Source organism: Globicephala melas, chromosome 7, assembly GCF_963455315.2.
Source record: "Globicephala melas chromosome 7, mGloMel1.2, whole genome shotgun sequence".
Lineage (NCBI taxonomy): Eukaryota > Metazoa > Chordata > Mammalia > Artiodactyla > Delphinidae > Globicephala > Globicephala melas.
Window position 1 is genome coordinate 57663937 of NC_083320.1, and position 21969 is coordinate 57685905.

The window sequence follows — 21969 nt, forward strand, 5'->3', positions numbered from 1 at the left end:
AATACATTCAATGAAAATGACAAAAACCATCATAACCGAGCTTTTCAGTAACATCTTTTGCCTGATAATCTCAAGGCGTTATATGGCTTCTCGTTTAATTAAGGCAAGGACAGAGGCGATCAGAGAACATCACAGAAGAGGGATGCTGCCAGTGATTAACAGATAAATGCAAAAAGCTCAGGGGAACAATCTTTTGTGGTAAAGAAGTGCCAATCGGCGAGAAATGTTGATTTTTCCCTGAGGCAACATCAAAGAGGTGTAAAGTAAAAAGAAGGAAATTAGGTTTAAACACTTAAAACAAATGATTTTAGGTATTCTCAGATGCTTTTTAACCGACGACAGTCTGACCAGAACTACTCTTAGTGACTCCTAAGTCCAAATGGAGAGGAAAGCAACATTCAGTGCTTCTGTTCGACTCTAGGCTCCCTTCCCGGAGTCCTATAGCTTCACGTCAAGGGCTCCAGACTCTCCGTTAACCCCGGAGGCGCCGGGGGAGAGAGATATCCTCAAACGAACCCGATCCCCAGATGACCCTGGCTGGGTCCTTGTGTTCACGGAGCATCCTCCAGTGACTCTCCTTTCGAGTAACAGCTCCTCTCTGCGCCTCTACAAATCCCATTCAAGAAAAAACTGGGGATTTCGGCTAAAACGCACACCGCCCCGCCCCTCCCTGGCTCCAGGAGGCCGCCTCCCAGGCTGCCCAGGCGGCTCCCAGCGGCACGGGGCAGGAGGGGCGCGCGCCCCCGGCGCCCGCGCGCGCCCGTTGCCATGGGAACGCACGGGGCTACGCCGCCCTAGGGGGAGACGGGAGGAGGCGCGGCGACAGATCCTGTGGGAGACGCTATCGCAAGATGGCGTCTGCGAGGCCGCGGGATGCAGAGTGAGCGCGCCCCGCCGGGCGCTCTGCGAGACTGCTCCTCTCCCCGCCGCCGCTGCCGCCGCCGCCGCCACTGCGGCGCCGCCTCTCCTCCTGCCATTGCGCCGCGGCCAAGCTTCCCCGCCTCGCAGGTACCGGCGCCCGCGCGCGCTCCGCGTAGTGCACAGATGGCAGCGACAAGTGCCGGCTCGCCGAGGGCTAGCGGGTCCCCCCTTGTCCGGGTGCGCCTGACAATAACGCGTAAATAACTTTTTCTTGCAGCGGTGCCCTGCCTCCCGGCCTGCAGCCTCCTCGCGCGCCAGCGCCCCCACCACGCCCCTCCGACTCCCCGCTCCCTCCGAGGTGTGAGCGCATCGGGCCGATGCGGTGATCTCCGGCCGGCCTGGGAGGAGCGCGTGGACCGGCGGGCGGCGGCGAGCAGTTGCCAAGCGCCTTTACAATGGCCCTGACCCTGTTTGGTAAGTGCAGCTCTTTGGCCGCGCCGCCGCAGGTGGGCCGCGCCGCGGGGCTCGAGGGCGGGGGCCGGGGCGCCTGGGGAGGGGACGCCACAGGCGGTGTCGGGCGCGGGCCGGGGCCGCGGACTTGGGCCGCTCGGGGCGCCGGGCTAGCTCCCTCGCGCCTCTCCCATTGTTTCCTCTCCAGGCAGGGCCGATGGGCGTGTGCTCCCCTTGCCAATTCTGGGCAGGGAGGCTCTGAGGTCCTGGGTGTTTTGTAAACGGAAGATTCTCTAAGATGCCAACTTGGGAGCGAAGTTAGCTGGTTGTTTCCAAACCTATGTTTCTCAAGTCTGTAAATAAAGGTCCTGGAAAGTTTATTCATTTTGAACAAGATGTCTGTGCATCCCAACCTCCCTGGAATTGTCAAATGCCTGTGTTGATTCCTGTTGGATTTTGGGGGAATTTTTTGGACTCGGTATGTTCCTTTGGAAACAAGAATGAGTGGTGAATTTATTTTAATATTTGCTAAAATTGAAAATGTTGCTCTAACAAATAGAGTAGACAGAAGAAAGTTGGTACTGAAGATAAGTAGTCTCAGGTGAATAAGTAGTCTCAGGTGAATATCTTTGAGTATTTTACGAAAGTGTTATTTCTGTGGTGTAATTACTGTAACATTATTTCAGTGATTAAGACTTAAAGGTTGTTTTGTTTTGTTTTGTTTTTCCCCAGAGTCTGTAATGACAATGGGTTGGAAAGAAGGACTGAAAAAATTATTTTCTTTTACAGAAACAAACTGTGGTACTTACGTACTTTGCTTTAAGAAAACTCAATATGTGAAAATTTAGATGATCAAAGTATTCAGTTTTTCAAAGGAGGAAAGTCCAATGATATGTACCTGATAGCTACAAGGACAGTCTTAGTGAGTTACTCACAATATCAAGTTTCCAGTTACATTTTAATAATGTCATTTGATCAAGCACTTTACAGGCATCACATACCACAATGCTTTTTGATGTAAATACTTCAGAGTGAATTAATCTGCTGAAATTAAAGAATTACTTTTAGTTAACAATCTTATTTTTCAAATTAAATTTAGACCCAGAGAGGTTATTTCCCAAGGTCACATGGCCCTTTTGTGGCAAAACTGAGCCTAGGACATAGTCTGTCAATCTTCAGTCTGGGACTATGCTTACTTGGCCCAAATACCCACAGTACTAGAAATGACATTTCTTATTTGGTGGTTCTCCATGAGTGTTTTAAAAATGTTTCTTCTTTCTCTGAAAGAAATAATAAAAATCTCTTGTTTTTCAATACCTTGTATCAAATATGCATTACTTAGTAGAAGCATTTCCTTAAGTGTGGACTTTTTTGGTATAGAAGTTAAAAATGATGGCTTTACTAGTAGTTGATATTTTCTTTTGAAGAAGCATTTATCTTACATTGTTGTAGCTAATACATAGTAGTAAAATCTACTGCAGTAAATTCTCTTTAAAACTGTTTTTGACTTTCCTTCCTAAAGAGAGTCTGCATTTTCAAGGTTTGTTTTCAAAGATAAGATTTACGAATCAACGACTTTTAAAAGACTGACATTCTCGATGAATAAAACAGATAAATTGGGGAGACATGGAGTATGTGATGAGGCTCTTTTAAATGGATTCCTAAATTATTAAATCTTTAACTACTGAGGTAGAGGTGAGGAATGGAAGAGCATGGAATTTGACCTCTAGAAGAAGGTATAAGAAACCACTCCCACCCCTCAGGATGAATAAAATATCTTTAAAATTTTAAAGTCATCTTGTGGGAATATAGAATTTAGTTTGCAAAATCCAATTTGGTTACAATTTTTAAGAACATTCCTCTGTTGTAAAGCAAAGTATATCTGTGTGCAGAGGCTATTTTCTCAGTAATGATAGAGCAGCAGTTGATCTCAAGAGTGTGGCTGCACACCACTCATCAGTCATCTGAGATGTCGGTTAAAAATGTAGATTCCTTTGCCCAGAGACCCACGGAATCTGCATTTTTATTTTTATTATTTTTATTCATTTTTTATTTATTTTAACATCTTTATTGGAATATAATTGCTTTACAATGGTGTATTAGTTTCTACTGTATAACAAAGTGAATCAGCTATACATATACATATATCCCCATATTCTTCCCTCTTGTGTCTCCCTCCCTCCCTCCCTCACTGTCCCACCCCTCTAGGTGGTCACAAGGCACTGAGCTAATCTCCCTGTGCTATGCAGCTATGTATATATGTCCATGCCACTCTCTCACTTCTGTCCCAGCTTACCCTTCCCCCTCCTCGTGTCCTCAAGTCCATTCTGTACGTCTTCGTCTTTATTCCTGTCCTGCCCCTAGGTTCTTCATAACTTTTTTTTTTTAGATTCCATATATATATGTTAGCATACGGTATTTGTTTTTCTCTGACTTACTTCACTCTGTATGACAGACACTAGGTCCATCCACCTCCCTACAAATAATTCATTTTCGTTTCTTTTTATGGCTGAGTAATATTCTATTGTATATATGTGCCACATCTTTATCCATTCATCTGTTGGTGGACACTTACGTTGCTTCCATGTCCTGGCTATTGTAAATAGAGCAGCAATGAACATCTCTGTGTCATTCCAATTTTAGTATATGTGCTGCTGAAGTGAGCACGAATCTGCATTTTTAGAGGAAGGGGATTTTAAAGGAACTCCTCTGTGATTCTAAGGCCCATTCAAGTTTAAGGACTATTATATTAATGATAAATACTAGATTTGCTCAAACTTGCCCAGTTCAAAATAGCTTTTTGAATATGTTAAGAGCAGTCCCCAAGGACTGCTAGAAGAAATAGATTTTATTTTAGATATTACTATTTAACTAATTGGTCTTAGTCAGAAGTACCTCATATCCCTTCTTAATAACCAACCTAGAACCGAGGAACAATGAAATAAAGTTCTAAGAGCTGGTGAAGAGAAGGTAGGAACAAGAAACTAGACAGGTGTGACTTTTCAGCCATCAAGGTCAGAGCTCCATAGAGTTTCTACCTAAGCCTCCCCAAAGTAACCACTGCCAGAGCTGAGGAAAAAGCATCCTGTCGGGTCATCCCTTGGCAGGAGTTTCTGTCATTTATAGCTAAACAGAGCTCCGGTTTATAGCCCAGCCAACTGATGAGATTGGGAACTCAGTTGCACTTCAGCTAGGCTAGCTAAACCTGAATAACTCTCTTCTCCACCTGGGTAGAATTGGCTCTGACATTGCCCCTGCTCCCTGCCTTTTTTTCTTCTTACCATTTATTTACCGTCATCACTGCCATAGATCACTTCTAATATTTAGGATTACACTGTAATTTCTTACATTCTTTCCTCACACTTTTCTACTGCCATGGAAACCTTTCATTATGCTGCTCTTTTTGGCATCTTTCACTATCCTGACACACCTGCCTATGGGCATCTTGGCAGAGATCCTTTGGAGCAGTTAAATGGGAATGGAGTATTCTTTGTGGTACAGTTAGGAAATGTTCTGATTTCCATTACTGTCCTGGCATTAAAATGTATTTTTAAAAAGACAGCTGTATATTTTCAGTATGATTTATTTGACAAAAAGCTAATTTTATAGGGAACTCCCACTTGAATACACTCTCTGCTGAAATTTCAATTTTTCAGACGTTGCTCATCAAGGAATATGAGAGGGAGTTACCTAAGCAGCAGGGTGCTCCGATGGTGAGGGCCCAGCTACTCTTTTTTAGAATGTTTCATCTTTTCAGCTGTCATTAAAATCACCATCCTTATTTAAGTACTTGTGCATATTCCTTCTTTAACTGGTGTCAAAAAGTTAACAGCTTAAATTTTTTTTCTTTTAGTGTTTGCAGACTTGGCACTATGTAAGAGAGATAAAAGAATTATAGTTGTTATACCTCTGATAGTCACCATCTGTGTACAGTGTAAGAGGAATGTTGGTTATGCAGTCTTTTGAGGCACATCTGCCCCTGCAAATAACCATCCTACAAGCATTCTGATCTTTGAAGATAGGAGATAGTGATATGTGTAATTACAAACATTTGACACAGTTGTCAAGAAGAGTTTCAGTTTCTTTTAGATCAGTGTTTTTCAACCTTTTTTTAAAATCACCCTCTGTAAGAAGCCTTTTAGACATTTTTTCTTAATTGTTCTCTCCATGAGACTCTGTTTATGGACTGTATGTTTGTCTGCTTTATGCATAAAAAGAGTCAAGTTTTTTGACTCCCAGAAGCTAAGTTTTGCTCCCTTGAGGGCAGTCTTACCCCCATTGAGAATACATGTTTTAGACTAATCTAAAGCAATCATAAGATAGTTAGGCAGAAAAATACTGTTTGGTTGTGCTTTATATGTCATATAATAATAGTTCTGAAGGAATGACTTAAGGACAGTAAGCTATATGTTTTTCACCAGATTGATTTAACTTCAGTATTAGCAGTTTGGTCCATCTTTTTTTTTTTTTTTTTTTTGCGGTACACGGCCTCTCACTGTTGTGGCCTCTCCCGTTGCGGAGCACAGGCTCCGGACACACAGTCTCCGGACGCACAGGCTCAGTGGCCATGGCTCACGGGCCCAGCCGCTCCGTGGCATGTGGGATCTTCCCGGACCCGGGCACGAACCCATGTCCCCTGCATCGGCAGGCGGACTCTCAACCACTGCGCCACCATGGAAGCCCAGTTTGGTTCATCTTGAGAGCAGCCGTGACACAGAGTTCCTTGCTGAGGCTGGGGTTTGTGTGCAGCTTTTCTCAAAAGTCCCTCTAGTAATGATAATATCCTTTGATATGGGTAATTGATGTTTTCTCAATCTTATAAAGTATCAGTAACAGCACCTTTAAAGAACTTTTTATCTGCAATATATAATCTAAAAGAAGTCAGTGAACTTGCTTTGCAAACCCGATGAAAGACAAATTCTCGAGTCTGGCCTTAACAACCAATTACCGGTCATAAGTCATTCTTACATAGAAAATGATTCCCATAAACTTTGATTTTTTTATTAATATCCTACTGTACTTAAAAAACAGAGTAGGAGAAACTAAGAAAGCAGAATGATGTAACCATATTTTATACTGAAAACTGATATTAAAAAAAGAATCATGTCTGTCAAAATAAAGTTACAAATATACATTCCTAATTTAGCTCCTTATATTTAAAAAGCAGGATGAGTACTTTGTGAACATACTAAAACCACTGCTTTGTGTACTCTAAAAGGGTGAATTTTATGGTATGTGGTTTCATCTCAATATAAGATTGTATTAATAAAATGATGGGGGAGGGTAGGAAATCAGGTTGAATAGAAGGAAAATTTACTTCACTTAAACTGTAAAAACAGAAAATACTATTTTTATTTATTTTTAATTTGTTGTTATTGTTGAGTAACAGCTAATTTGTTCAGGATATAAGGTGATCACTTTTGTTCCAGCATCTTCTTTTGCACAGAATCTTGCACACATTAGGCAGTCAAAAGATACTTGCCAAATTGAATTAATGCTTCTCTTGTAACTTTCTATATTATATTCAAAACCATAAAATAATGTCTGACGCCAAACCGTTAGATTAAAAGAGCCAGACACCATGGATTGCAAATAGAAAAAACTTCATTTAGAAAATACTATTTTTAAAAGAGTGGTTTTACAACAGGAAGCTTTAGAACTCTCCATGTTTTTAGAAAGTTTTTTTTTTTATTTTTATTCCCCAAGGAACAAATAACAAACTTAAAAATTGATACGTTAAGATACCCCTACCTGTTTTGAATGGTTGTTTTAAATTTAGAAAAGCAAGCACTTCTTGGAAAGACATTGCCAGACAATGGAGTAGTTTGGGGAAGAAGGGAAGATGAGTCAGGCCAGGCCTGCCGCCAGCAGCTTGGTGGCGTGGGACCGCCTCATTGTGTTTCATCCAGCTGTGCTGAAAGTGGTTCCTTTCCCTTTCCACTGGGACTTTTTACCTTTGGATTTCATTGGACCTTGTATATTTCATGGTGTAAAGCAAGCAGAAAAAGGATGTTGTCCAAGAAACATGATCTCCACTGGAATAGATTTTTATGACCACAAACTTGACATTTCAGAAACGGAATGTGTCCTCTTTAAACTGATAATCTTTCCTGATTTTCCCATTTCTGCGATTAACACATAGCTTCAGCCTTTATTCTTTCTGTCATATACTTTTTATACAGAATGTTGTTTTTCAGCTCCTTAATGGCTGTGAGATTACTTTGTCAGAGATGATTTTAGGATTTGAAGTAGCTTGTAATAGGCGGGACAGACAACAGGTATGTGGATAGATGTGCATTTGAGGGTTATGTAAACATCTGCCTGACTGAAATATTTCCCCTGCAGGCCTTTTATGGCGAATGAATTTTACACCATTATATTAAAATTAAAGCATGTTTTTTTAGCCTATTACCTGTAAAGAATAACATGCTAAATATAGATACTTATCTTCATATAGCATGGAAGAATGATTTTAATTTATGGACTGAAGATCTTAAAGTAGTAAGACAAACAAGTGATTTGACCGAGGGAGCTACACTGTAAGAGAAAAGAAAGTGGTGGAAGTGTTTGTTTGGAGGGTGGGGCACTACTGAGAGGGACTTGTGTTGTAGGTGGTGGTGTAATAAGCAAAGCAGTATAAAAGCTCAGGACATCTGGGGTGAGGGCGAAAGAGTGGATGATAGAGTGGGAAAAGGAAGCAGAAACAAGAAGCCTACTCTTTCATAATTTTCCTAAGGAGTAGCTGTGTAGCCTGGGGTGTGTTTTCCTATTTAGTGATTCATTTACTCATCTGTTTGATGAATCGAGAGCCTAATATGTGCGAGGTATATATTAGTTCCCGTCCTCAAGGAACTTATATATGCAGTGGATGGTGACAGAGAAAAATGTATAATGTGCCAGGGGGCTAATGCTGTGAAGAAAAATGAAGCAGGGTGAAGAGGATGGGGCTAGCTATGCAGCAGAGTGGTCAGGGAAGGCCTCACAGCAAAGGTGGATTTTGAGCAGAGACTAGAAGGAAGTAAGAGAAAGAGTCCTGTGAAAATGGGGAATCACCTCGTGGAACAGGATTTAAGGCAGGGATGTGCTCAACAGTTTTGAGAAACAGGAAGAAGGGCAACGTGGCTGGAGCAGAGTGAGCTGGGGAAGTGCTAGGAGGTGAAGGCAAAGAGACACCTGGGGGAGGAGGAGTGTTGGGGTCACAGATTATGTAGGGCTCTGTCCGTAAAGCATGGTAAGGACTTCAGATTTTACTCTGAGTGAGATGGGAAGCTCGTGGAGGATACTTCCGTAGCATGAAGTGCAGAGGAAAGGGCTTCGATTTTGGAGTAAGAGAGCTACGTTTAGTCCTTTCTCTGCCAAGTGTCAGCTCTAAATCCTAGTCTCATTTTCCTTATTTGTAAACAGCGGCTATTAATTCCCTTAACACGGTGGTTGAAGATACATAGTAGCTAATATTGTTACTAATATTATTATGATAACTATTAGCAAAGATCCAAGATACCAACAGAGTTTCTCTGTTTTTTTCACAAGTCTGTTGACCCACTTGAAAAAGTGGTTCTGCAATATTTCTGTTTGTATGTGTGGCTAAATATATGTCACATGCCACTGTAGACTTTGTCTGAGAATGCTCTGGTAGAGATCTGGTTCAGGGAGGTACAGGGAAGAGCAGAGAGATTTCTGATAGTGCTGGGCACTTGGTACTTTCTAGTGCACTCTGAAAATGTAAAAAATACACTGGCCAAGGCTTACTTCTCTCTTGGGAGGTAATCCAGAATATAGTCAGATCTAGCCCCAGCCCCCATGACACTTAAAGTATATCAAGGACTGTGAGCTCAATGGCTGGCACATAGTAGGTGCTCAGTCCAAGTTTATTGAGTGAATAAGTGAATGAGCGAAGAATAAACATGTGACAGTGGACTGTCACTCTATACACTTATCCTGTAAACAACCTTGAATCAGTTTAAACACTTATCTTTTTTCTTCCTCTATTATTTTGGGTTATTCTTGCTTATTGTATTAGCGTCCATAATTGGAAACTCAAACCTGCCTCTTAGAAATTTATTAGTCTAGCAATTCACTTCCCTACCTGAAATCCTCCAGCGAGTACCCATCACCATTAAGATTAAGTCCAAATTCCCTAGTTTGCATATAAGGCTGTCAAGATAGGACTGCTGCTGGGAGTTCCCTGGTGGCCTGGTGGTTAGGATTCCGGGCTTTCACTGCGGTGGCCTGCGTTCAATCCCAACCACAAGCCACTCAGTGAGGCCACAAAAAAAGGTAGGACTGCTGCTTACCTACTTATTTGGCCTCATATCTTATCCCCTCCTCAGAGGCTGTGCTTCAGGCATGCTGAAGGACTTGAAGTCTCCAGAAGGGACTGTACCCAACGTGGCTTTGGCATCATTGCTCAAGCCCTTCTTTGCCCCACTCCCCTCTACACATCTCGCAAAACTCAGCTTGAATAGTCATCTCTCCTATGTGGTCTTTGTGAGTTAGTTACACCTTTTCTGCATCCATAGTGCTGTATATATGTCTCTGCCCTGCCACTTTTCATGTGGTGATATAATGGTTAGTTTATATTGTCCTATCTTCCCCATTAGGTGAAGTTCTTTAATGGGAAAGCTATGGATTTCTTTCTGTCCTTAACAATTGCCACTGTGATGCGGCCACTCAAGAGCTAAACAATAAAGGTTTCAATGAATGTATGATGTCACAGTAGTCTACTGTATTCCTTAAATTTGGAAGTTAATTTTAAGGCCCAAATCCGTATGGTATATGATACACACTCTCTAGTTTTCATAATTCTTTTGTTCTTCATTTTTAAAAAACTTTGGTAAATGTGCCATCATACCATCCCTTGGTTCCATGCTCTAATATGGAGCCCCAGCTGGAAGCTCGCAGAGGCTTGAATAAAACGGGAGCAGATTCTTTGAGGTTTAAATATAGTATTACTAAGCACCCGCAGATGTTTCTAAATTATTTGGTATAATTAGATAACAAATTCCGCTTCATTAAACTATTGTTCCTTTTCATTTCAGTATTACAAAGGAATTGCACATAAATTAGCTTGGTTTGTTTGTGCTTTACCCTCACAGTAGCGAAGGTAATCAAATTGAATAGGAATTCAGTATGCAAATGGCTAACTTAACCTTTTAGAGGTCAGAAAATAAAAACAATATAATCCTTCTCTCATAATAATAAATTTGTGTGCTACATGAGCATTCCTATTAGTTTTCGTATATTCATTAGAAGAGCAGATATAAGCAACAGTTTCAGCATTCATATTTTTAAGTGGAAAGAAAAGGAAAATTTTACTTATTAACACCTCTCATTGTTCCAGAAAGAATCTGAGGTGGTTTCCAAAAAGATACAATGCAAGAGGATTAAAAACAGTTAAGCGTGGGAATTCGTTTTTCTCTGTCTTGTATCATTAGTTCCTTCCTCTCCCCTGAATCCTGGATCGTTTCCCTCTGATTACAGCCATGCTTTCCTATTCTATATGAGGGCGTTAGAACCCTCTCATGCCATCCTGAGTTATTAGTGGCCCTCTTCTTACCAGAGGTTTGTTGAAATGGCATTCTGTATACACCCCCCCCACACTCTCTCTTCTCAGCCACCATATTTTATCATTATTGGTTATGAGACATTTGTGAATGTCATTAATCTCTAGTGAAAAAAAGATTGACAACTGTGAAAGGAGAAACTTTTCTGACGTTTGTTGAAACAAGGAAGACTTTCTTCAAGACTATTGCAATAGGTGTCAAGACTATCACAATAGGAGAGAGAGATCAGGCTTAACTCCAAATATAAGAACAAGTGGGGATTTATAGTCAAGGAGCAGATTGGTGGGGGGGTGATCCGTGGATGGAAAATTACTAAGAGGAGACAAGGATGGGGGAGTTCTTGTTAAACTGACCTAACAGGATTCTTGCTGAGGGCAGGCCAGGTGGTCAAATATCAAGGGCCGGGGGTGAGGATTTTTTTTTAAATTAATTAATTAATTTATTTATGGCTGTGTTGGGTCTTCGTTACTGTGCATAGGCTTTCTCTAGTCTAGCCCTCTCTTTGTGTTGAGTGGAGGCTACTTTGCGTTGCGGTGCGAGGTACTCTCATTATGGTGGCTTCTCTAGTTGTGGAACATGGGCTCTAGAGTGCAGGCTCAGTAGTTGTGGTGCATGGGCTTAGTTGCTCCATGGCATGTGGGATTTTCCTGGACCAGGGCTCGAACCTGTGTCCCCTCCATTGGCAGGCAGATTCTTAACCACTGCGCCACCAGGGAAGTCCCGGGGTGGGGGGGGGGTGAGGAATTTGATTAGGTATCAGGAGGGATCAGGTATCAAAGGTGTGGGATTCTTTCTAAAGTGACTTAGAATTGCTAAAACTGGGCAGTGCAGGCCTGGCAAGGCCAGGGGTCAAGGTTGAGCCCTTTAGAAATGGGATTAGAGGAGCCTAACTAAAGTTTGGTCAAGAAGAGCCTCCATTCTGCTTCTGTTTGGAAGTGCTTTATCAGTTCATAGCCAGTAGACAGTGGCTTCTCCATTGTTGTCATGTTTGATCTTTTTGCACTATTTGCTATTTTTGATTGCCTCTTTCTTCTTGAAACTTTTTTCTCGTCTTTCAGACATTGTATTCTCTAGCTATTCTTTTCTTCCCTTTCACTGTTCCTCAGTTCTCTCTTGTTCGCTCCCCTGTTACTGCTTTTCAGGAATGGACCTTCCTTTCTCACTTGGGAATATATAGGCTTCAGCAGTGAGTACTGTGTGGGTGATTCCCAAGTCTCCATCTCCAGCTCTGCCCTTCCATGCCCTCCAAATCGCTATCAGGATTTCCTGCGGACATTTCTGACTCCACACATTTCCAGCCCCAAATCCTTAGCTTTTGTCCTTCTGTCCTCCCTCCCCTTGCCTCTAGTACCCAGTCAGCTGCTAACTCTTGCAGCTTGATCTCTGCAATAGCTTCCGTTCTGTTCCTTTCTCTTATTTCCAGCTCTTGCTCTGCCTTTCGTTTCAGTACCGCAATCCATACCCTCCGCCTCCTGCCACCCATTCAGAAGGAATCCCTTCATCTTCTGAATTCTTTATCATTTTATCCATGAATCTCCTGTGACATTTGTCAGTGTGTTCCTCTCACAGTAGTAATGTATCTTTATCATATGTTTTCTAGGCTGATGGTTCCTATAAGGGAAGAGTCATTCTCATTTCTGTACTTGGCACATGTGCTTCACATATAGCAGGTGCTCAAAAAATATTTAAGTGAATAAAAGAGTTATTAAACCACAGTACTTCCATAGTTGAACAGTTTCCAGGGTAGAAATATAAAGCATTCTCTAATTTTTTCTATAACTTTATAATACTTTAAACAAGTTAACAATAGTAAGCATATCTCAGAATCTCTCATATATTGTTTTTGTTGTCTGATGATCTTATTTTCAGTCTTTAAAGGAAGAAATGCATATATTCCTGCAGTATTGATACATGTCAAGGGCAGATATGTCATTTACTTTGTGATTGGTTGCTTTTGTTAGCTTGACTTTTTCCAAAAGTTTCTGGTGAAATTCTGGTTGAATTTATACTGCTTTTTATTCTGTAGAAATCCTCTTAATCCTGGAGAAGGGGCACTAAACAGTAGATACTACACACACAGGGCTTGTTAATTTAGGTTGTTTTGCTGGTCCCTTTAATGTTGCATTGTGTCCAGTACTCACCTGAAAACAGAATACTCTCCCTCCTTGTGGAGAGACTGTGCTAAAAGTAAGAGAAATGATGGGTTCTCCTGATTTCATACACGTTCTCTGCTCTTTTAGACTTTCTCAGGCCATTAGCAAGGAGATGGTGAAGAGCCCTGCCTTGTTCAAGCTCCCTTTCAGGACTCGGTGGGTTAGCCAAGTTCATAGGACATTTGTATATTAGTCCGCCATTTGGAAACTGGCTTATGAAGTGTTTCTAAAGTTGCTGAATAGAAGTCACTAAGCAGTGGACCAAAAAGCTAATGCTAGTGATTGTTTTTCAGAGTGTGCTGAAACCCAAAAAGAAAGATGAAGTCTGTGGTTTATAGAACATTTCATGTATTGACAGTAATACTTCATTTAATGGTGAAAAATTTTTTTATGAAAATGATTTTGCCACTCCTATAAGTTGCTTTTGGTGAGCCTACCTATTTAAGTCTTTGGATGACATTTGTTAATATTCTCAGATTTAGATGTTATAAAAATGCTCATTATATATGTGTGCAAAATATGTAGTTAAAGATGAGAGCCATAAAAGCAAAGTTCGTGTGTTTTTTCTTCATTATAACGTTGAAAAGTGAACCAGAGACTTTTAAGTTATATTCTTTGAATGAGAAATGATTCTCAACTTGCCAGTTCACTCTTTTAGTTGAACTTAAAAGGATAAATTATTTCTAAAGAACAAGAAAAAAGAACAAGATGGATTAATTATACAGTAATAAAAAGAAAGGAGGAAACAGACGTTGCTCTACAGCAGGGAGACTTGCAGAATACTTCGAGGCCTGTCATTCTGAATTTTCCAGACAGATGGCTCTGCAGTTCTCTGGAGAGACAAGAACCTCTTTCTTGGGCTGCCCCTGCCCCGCCTGCTGTTCTGCGTCTCTCCAGACAGAGGAGCTCTTGCTCTCTCTTTTTTCTCAATCTTTCACACAACCTGGGGAAGGATGGGAGGGAAGGAGCAGTGATTGCACACGCAGATCCCTTGTTTCTCTGGGGTGAGACCTCATTCAGCTCCAGGTGCCTTTTGACTTCACTCCTCTAATCAAAACTTTTCTCCTTTCATCTTGTTTTTCAGTTATCATAATTGACCTTAGGGAAAACAGAGGCATTTGAAAACTTAAAAATGATATTTTGAAGTAATTTTCACTTAATCAAAAGTTAATAAAAGTCTCTACAGAAAATATCCAACGTTTCAGGTCCTGTAATAAGCTATTTTCCGTTACCAGGAGAAGAAGGAACATTAACGTATGCTACGTGTATTAATGTTAGATAATTTGCAAAAGATCTGTCCCAAGTAGTCTTTTTCATTAGTAAGGTTACATTTAAAATAAATGGGCACTTTTTTTTTTTTTTTACCAGGAAATGAGAGAGATCTTAACAAATGTAAACTACAACTCTTTGATGAAATAAATTAAAAAAAATTTTATTTTATATTGAAGTATAGTTAGTTGATTAACAATGTTGTGTTAGTTCCAGGTGTACAGCAGAGTGATTCACTTATACATATACATGTATCTATTCTTTTTCAAATTATTTTCCCATTTAGGTTATTACAGAATACTGAGCAGAGGGATAGATTGGGAGTTTGGGATTGACATGTACACAGTGCTATATTTAAAATAGGTAACCACAAGGACCTACTGTATAGCACAGGGAACTCTGCTCAAAATGGGCACTTTTAATATGTTGCTTACTATGTATTTTCAGCCGCCATAATTAGATGGCAAGGTACAATTTTTATTTATTTTAAAATTTAAACAGAAGGCTTATGGAAATATAATTAAGCTCCATTTAATTAGTAATCCCTAGATTGAGAGATCAAGAATTTATAATATCTAAATTTTTTTTATTGAGAAAATGCAGCCACTTTTAATAATAAATTCTCTCAATCAGCACTTTTTCAAACTTACGTTATGATTTTAAGGCAGACTTAGAAATGGTAATATAAACTGAAATGAGTGAAGTCGTACCACTTTAAACTCTCATGTTCTATATTTCCGATCTATTTCCTTCAGTTATATCCATCTGAAACTTTTTCCTAATTATAAAAATACACTGTTAATGCTGAAAACTTGAATGAACTGGTATATTTAACACTGTATTATCATTTTACATACTCTTTTCTAAAGAAAGCAAACCAAAGATGAAATTTAATAGTCTTCACGTTTTATTTTCCAGTGCCTTATTATAAAAAGATGCATAGCTCCTGAGAAAGCTGCTGTAGAAATAATGTTATCTATCATATTGTCACAAGGCAACTAAAATATTATGGTAGTTATGTTGTAAATAGTCATTTATAAAACTCTAATAAGAAAGAAGTCATTGTGGTGGGCCAAAGAAAACATATTTTGGGGTTGGTGGTGAGGCAACTCTAGGCCACTATGTAAATTTAGAATATTAATATTTCATCTTTAATATTATATGAAAAAATAAAACGATGCTGTTTCTAAAGTCTAAAGAGGATCATATGAGCATGACCCTGGGGCATCTTCACATACTATGTACCTTAACTCCTAACTCAACGTGTAAACTTTTGCTTATAAGACACACACACAGAGGATCTATGGATGTATCTATTTATTAGTTCCACTAAACTTTAGAATTCTTGTTAACTTTGCAATTGAGTTTTTATAAACAACAAAAGGCCTCTATTTTGCAAGGTACTATCCTAAGACTATTTGCTACATTACAAAATTAGGAGAATTATTCTAACTTCTCCACTGACTAAATGCTCGTAAAATCCTTTTGGTATATAAGATTCTCAGGCTTCATAGTTGCATAATATATCTTACCAGCCTAACTCCTGAGGATGCTCTTAAGATCAAATGTGATGGTTTGGCTATAAATATTCCAAGTGCTTTAGAAGAAGGATCATAAATTCACAAATGTACTTCATTACAGTTATTGGTATTTGGGCCCTGGAAAACTGAATACTTTGATTTAAATTAAAGTAACATTTTGAATATTGAGAACATTGTATTGAATATTAGAATGATTTGCTTCTGGAACTGTACTGATGAATAGAGTGAAAACATTTTCTAGGGAGTCCACAAGATGGCGCTTGCCAACCTGTTTCCTTGGTTTTTCCTTATCTTAAGGAAATTTGGCAACAATTTAAGAAGGAATATCTAAATATTAATGTATTTTGAATGCTAAAGCTTAGATTTCCAGAAAGCTTGACTACTTAAAATTGATGAGCTTCAATTTAACGTTTTGAAAAGTGCTCATTTCTAATATTGGAACTAAGAGTCTTTGCTAAAGTTTAAGCTTATTTTGAAAACACACTGGGATCTGTATAATACAGGGGCTGCCTCCATTCACCTCTATTTTTATTCACACCTATTTTTAAAGAATATGTGATTCTTTAATATGTGATTTGTGAGACATCTAGTTTAGACATCTTAAGCGATTGATGTTTATAAGGACCTGACCAGTAGTAATTGTTCTAAAATAAACAGGAAGGTGTAGTTGGAATATAGTTTAGAATTTCTAATTATGAATGAGATTTAATAAGTGGAACAGTAATGAAGGGTAACAGGAATCCACCCAGTCATAATATGGATTACATTAGGCTTCATTTTTACTCTTGTGCCTTTAGCATTTAATTAATACTGTTTTACATGTTTACTGTTTACATTAACATTGTTAGGGAAGGGAATCGTATTAAAATTATGTTGGGGTTGGTAAGGGAAGTTTTATATTTGTTTATTGTTTTGTGAAATCCTGTGCATAATTTCAAAGAAAAGAGCTATATTCATAAAAAACTTAAGAAAGTATATCCAGTAAAATTTAGAGCAAGTTAGGTTTAGGTCTGTAGCATTCCATAAGTCTGATTTTTTTTTAGCCTCATCATAAAAGTAGTCAATAGAATCAGAAGAGTCGTCAGTAGGATCAAAGGCCTGTCATGAAATAAGAACAGTAAAAGGAATTTTCTGTTGAAAACGAGGTCAAACTTGGAAAATCTAAATTAAAGCTTACAATCAACTATTTTAGATGATTGGGAAAGTAGTCATTTTTCACCATTCTTATGAAGGTTTGTGGAAAAAGAATCTTGTATATATGGAGAAAGAATCACTAAGGGTTTCTTTTCAAAAACAATTATCATAAGTGCTGGCTGCTAAGCTTGCATAATGAATGTGTTCCGTGGGTAGGCTGCATATTGAGACCATTCCTTTGTCAGCTTTCCCTTTCCTATATCAAGGCTTCAGTGTTCGGTTTCAGGTTGCCATCATTTACATCATACTGTTTTGCACAGGATCTCCTTTAAAAAGGCTTATATAACACAATCTCTTTAAAATTCAGTAGTTTTCATTGAATTTACGTAAACATTGAATCTAAGCTAAATTAGTTTCTGAGCTAAGGGGCTTCCTGAGAAACGTTGGTCAGAGAAATGTAACATGGGAACAGATGTAGGGGATGTACACATAGCACACAGGGCTGATTCATCCATTGGCATCTTTGAATGCTGAGATCTTAAGATTTCATTTTTAAAGTGCTTAGATTGTTTTTCCATTGATAAAATGAAGATTGTGCTTTCAAGTGTGCCTGTTTCCACGTTTTTTCCTAGAATTCTAAAAAAGTTCTGAAAAAAAATCAAGCAATAAAATTCCTTTCTTTATGTCTTTAAATTCACAGTCCACATTTGAGACCAAGTGAAAATGAAATAGCTCAAACTGAAATGTGTTCTTTGTGGGTCTTTCCCATCACATCTTTAGAAAATGTAGACATGGATATAATTGTCAAGGAAAGGATTTGTCTTTTCAGTTGGTTGACTGATTGACTTTTTTTTTTGTTTCTAGAACACATGAGTTCTAAAGCTTGATTTAGACTTAGATACATTTTACTCATTTCTTCTTCTAATCTCTTAACAGTGACCTGTTAAATTTGAGATTTTTGGCCCTGAGATTTTTTGGCCCATGACAAACACTATTTGAGATAATTATTGCACCCTCTGATCAAGTTGTACTTTATCAGTAGAACTACTGACGTTATCCTAATAACAGTGGAACTGTAAAGGAGCCATATTTATTTATTCCCTAAGGATTATTTTTCATTTTAAAGTGTCATATACATACAGAAAAATGTACAATACATAAGCATATTTAAGTAAAATACACAAATATCAATAAATAAAAATAGTAAAATATAGATGTCATAAGCTTGATGAATTATTACAAAGTGAACATACCTGTGTAACGACTACTCAGGTCAAGAAATACAACATTGCCAGCATCCTAGATAGTCCCCTTTGGAACCCTTCCTAATCGCTATCCCCTCCAGCCTCCCCAAAGTTTATTACTATTCCAATGTCTAACACTATAGATTTACTTTTGCCCGTTTTTTTTTTTTTAACAGCATTTTTTCTTTTTGGTGGTGAGGATGAAATGCTTTTTCATACTAGAGTCTTTAGTAGAGTCCAATTCAACCTGGTAAAATGCTTCTGAATCTCATAGAAGGGGAGGGAATTGTGTACGTGGGGAAACACTGTATTTTTAAAATACATTTTAAATTATAAATTTAAAAAATGAACATGGTATTTCCTGGTATATAACTATCTATTTTAAATTTATTTATTTATTTTTGACTGTGTTGGGTCTTAGTTTCTGTACGAGGGCTTTCTCCAGTTGCAGCGAGCGTGGGCCACTCTTCATCGCGGTGCGCGGGCCTCTCACTGTCACGGCCTCTCTTGTTGCGGAGCACAGGCTCCAGACGCGCAGGCTCAGTAGTTGTGGCTCACGGGCCCAGTTGCTCCGCGGCATGTGGGATCCTCCCAGACCAGGGCTCGAACCCGTGTCCCCTGCATTGGCAGGGAGATTCCCAACCACTGCGCCACCAGGGAAGCCCACTATCTATTTTAAATTGCTAAAAGATGTCAATGGCAGGTGAAGGTATGTGCCGTTGCCAGCAGAAAAAGGGACCTACAGTAACACAACCTCACATTTGTTTTTCACACTTGCTGCCAAAGGCAGAGGAGAATAAATAGGTGGGGTTAGGGATTGCTGGGGGACATTTGAGGGTCATAAACTGATATAACCATAAGCGTGGCATTTCTTTGAACTCAGAAAAAATTATTTATTACTGCTTTGCTTAGTTAATGGACAGAGTGCTGATGAACTGAGATGTCACTTTTGGAAAACTGCGTTGAATTAAGGAGTGTCGGACTCATAAATTCTTTAACACAAATGGGAAGAATTTTTTTTATTACTTTGGGAGATATGTTCAGGCAGTCATAGAAAAGATGCTGAATAGCCTGGGCAATGTTTTTGTACTTCACTTAGTGGGAGTTTCAGTAGGTGTGACCTTATTGAGAAGTTAAATTGCTTTGTCATATGAAAATATTTGTTAAAGGGACGTTTTCAGTGACAAAAGATAATGGTCCTGTGAATGATACAGTAGCTTCTGCAGTGCTTTATAGCCTTGATGCTGAGAATCTTCACATAATTTTACCTGTCTTCTTTTTAGCCCAGTCTCTTAGATATATGCCTGTGGAATTTTTTTTTTTTTTTTTTTTTTTCCCCCCAGTACGCCAGCCTCTCACTGTTGCGGCCTCTCCCGTTGCAGAGCACAGGCTCCGGACGCGCAGGCTCAGCGGCCATGGCTCACGGGCCCAGCCACTCCGTGGCACGTGGGATCTCTTCCCGGACCGGGGCACGAACCCGTGTCCCCTGCATCGGCAGGCGGACTCTCAACCACTGCGCCACCAGGGAAGCCCCACCTGTGGAATTTTTTAGTTTATCTCAGAACTCTTGCTTTATCATCACTTTGCAAAATGACATGTCTACATAGATGTTATTATTATAAATATATGAACAAAGGCCAAATTATTAGAATTCTTATCCAACTTGAAGTTAAAGAGCCAGGTTAGCTTCCTCAGCCAGTTGCTTAAACAGATCTTAGAGCACATTAAGAGGCATCATTTGATGATGGCACCTTTCTCCAGTTGGGTCCCTCCTCTTGCCAGATGTGGATTAGCCTATATCCAAGGTGCAAAATTTGGCCAAATTTCACATTCCAAGATGATTCTCAAACCAACCTGTATGGAAGTTTTAAGCTTTTTTTCAATTTGCAAATTAGTTTGAAGTCGAGCTGCTTACTTTACTGTTCCCACCTAGGACGTGTCTTCTTTTTAGTTGCAAAATATATTTGGGGCTTTTCCTTCAAATTTTACATGATTACAAATCACTGGAAGAGTGATAATTTCATTACAGGTATTTCTTATATAAAAAATATAGGGGCTTCCCTGGTGGCGCAGTGGTTGAGAGTCTGCCTGCCGATGCAGGGGACACGGGTTCGTGCCCTGGTCCGGGAAGATCCCACATGCCGCGGAGCGGCTGGGCCCGTGAGCCATGGCCGCTGAGCCTGCGCGTCTGGAGCCTGTGCTCCGCAACGGGAGAGGCCACAACAGTGAGAGGCCCGCGTACCGCAAAAAAAAAAAAAAAAAAGAAAAAAAAATATATAAAGGCTTAGGTTCATTTGCTAGTTCACAACAGTTAACCCATTAAAAAAAATAATTATTTTAGTACATGATATGCTTTTTGGATGATGACTGCTAATTGTTACTGATTCATTAGTTGTGGTTGAGGAAAAACAGCATCCTAATCACTTTTAGAAAACCAGGTATACCTCATGTGAATTTCTTTTTTTTTAAATCATTTGTACTTTCCAATGTACTTTAAGCTTGATTATTCAGCCCTTTTCTTTTAAACCAATGATGCATGCTCCCATTTGGAAACAGTTTTAAAATCATAATAAATAAAGGCTGTAAAATTTCACATGGAAAGAACACGACATCCGGTATTTTTATGTTATGGAGACTCATAATGTCAGAAGAAACAGAACTAAATGTAGTGCTTACAAATGTGATCAAATACAACTACAGCAGGAAATTTAACTGATATGTGGGGGGTTGTGGCCTTTTTTTTTTTTTTGCATATCAAGTAAATAAGCAAACAAACCAAACATTTGTTCCTAGGGTGAAAGTTTTTTTTCCTCCTAAGTCTTGGTGTTGGATGTTTCTCCCTTCTGGGTGAAATGAAGATTGCAGAAGTTGTGTTGGTCAGTGTTACTAGCCTGTCTTTTTCTCAGAGCATTAGCTAAAAAGCATTAACTTTTATTAAGTGTATTTAGACTTGACAATAAGAATAATGTCCTAATAACATAAAAGTTATGTTATGCTAGTAACAGCCAACAGTTCGAGTTTTGTTTTTTATTTTTTTGAGTAGAAGCATTTCTACTCTTAGGGCTTTCATAACTTCCCCATCCCAGAGGAAAGCGTGAGTCAGCTGGTAATACAAAAATTCCAGAATTTTAAATCTTGGCATAAAATTGCTGTGAAAGGATGCGCCATGTTAATCCTGTGTGCATCCTAAGTGTTGCTTTGTACCCCTTGGGCTACAGGTGGCCAGAGCCTGCCACTAGACAGGTTTCCTGGGTTGACTGTAGGAAAAAAGGAATGGAAGACTGAGATTCTGGCTTGAGTGATATTATTAGGTTGATCTTGCCTTCTTTTAACTTAAATACTTAGCTTATAATCCACAAAACCTCCCATTGCTCATGAGTATTTTATCAAATGAAATAATTACTGTGTGTATCAGGAACAAGTTATTATGGTTGATAATAATACCTCTCATTTTTCTACATCACTTAATAATTTTGTTTCCAAAGCTCTTTCTCTTTCATTGTAACTCCACTGAATCCTCTGTGAAATGTGCTGTGGGTGTTCATAAAATTTAGTAAATGGCAAAGTCTGGGCTTGAAATTGGCTCTCCTGGTATCCATTAGCAACTCTGTTCTAGCATTTCTCATACTGCTTTATGATTTTTGTAATGTCTTTCTTCAGCCCTCAACTATGGAATTCTCAAGTACAGGGACAGTGTCTTACGCCTGTTTATTTCTATATAACGAAGTCCAAGGTCCCATCGATAGTTGGTACT

At 39.3% G+C, this 21969-nt stretch overlaps 1 protein-coding gene across 1 annotated transcript in view; it reads left to right on the forward strand.

The window, feature by feature from the left end:
• Positions 1-1185: 1185 nt before the first annotated feature.
• CHN1 (chimerin 1) overlaps positions 1186-21969 on the forward strand; it is a 175455-nt gene continuing 154671 nt past the window's right edge. Inside the window, exon 1 of the mRNA XM_030851505.3 lies at positions 1186-1335. Within this exon, the coding sequence (XP_030707365.1) occupies positions 1317-1335 (19 nt within the window). The 5' untranslated portion in view covers positions 1186-1316. The remainder of the gene's footprint in view (positions 1336-21969) is intronic.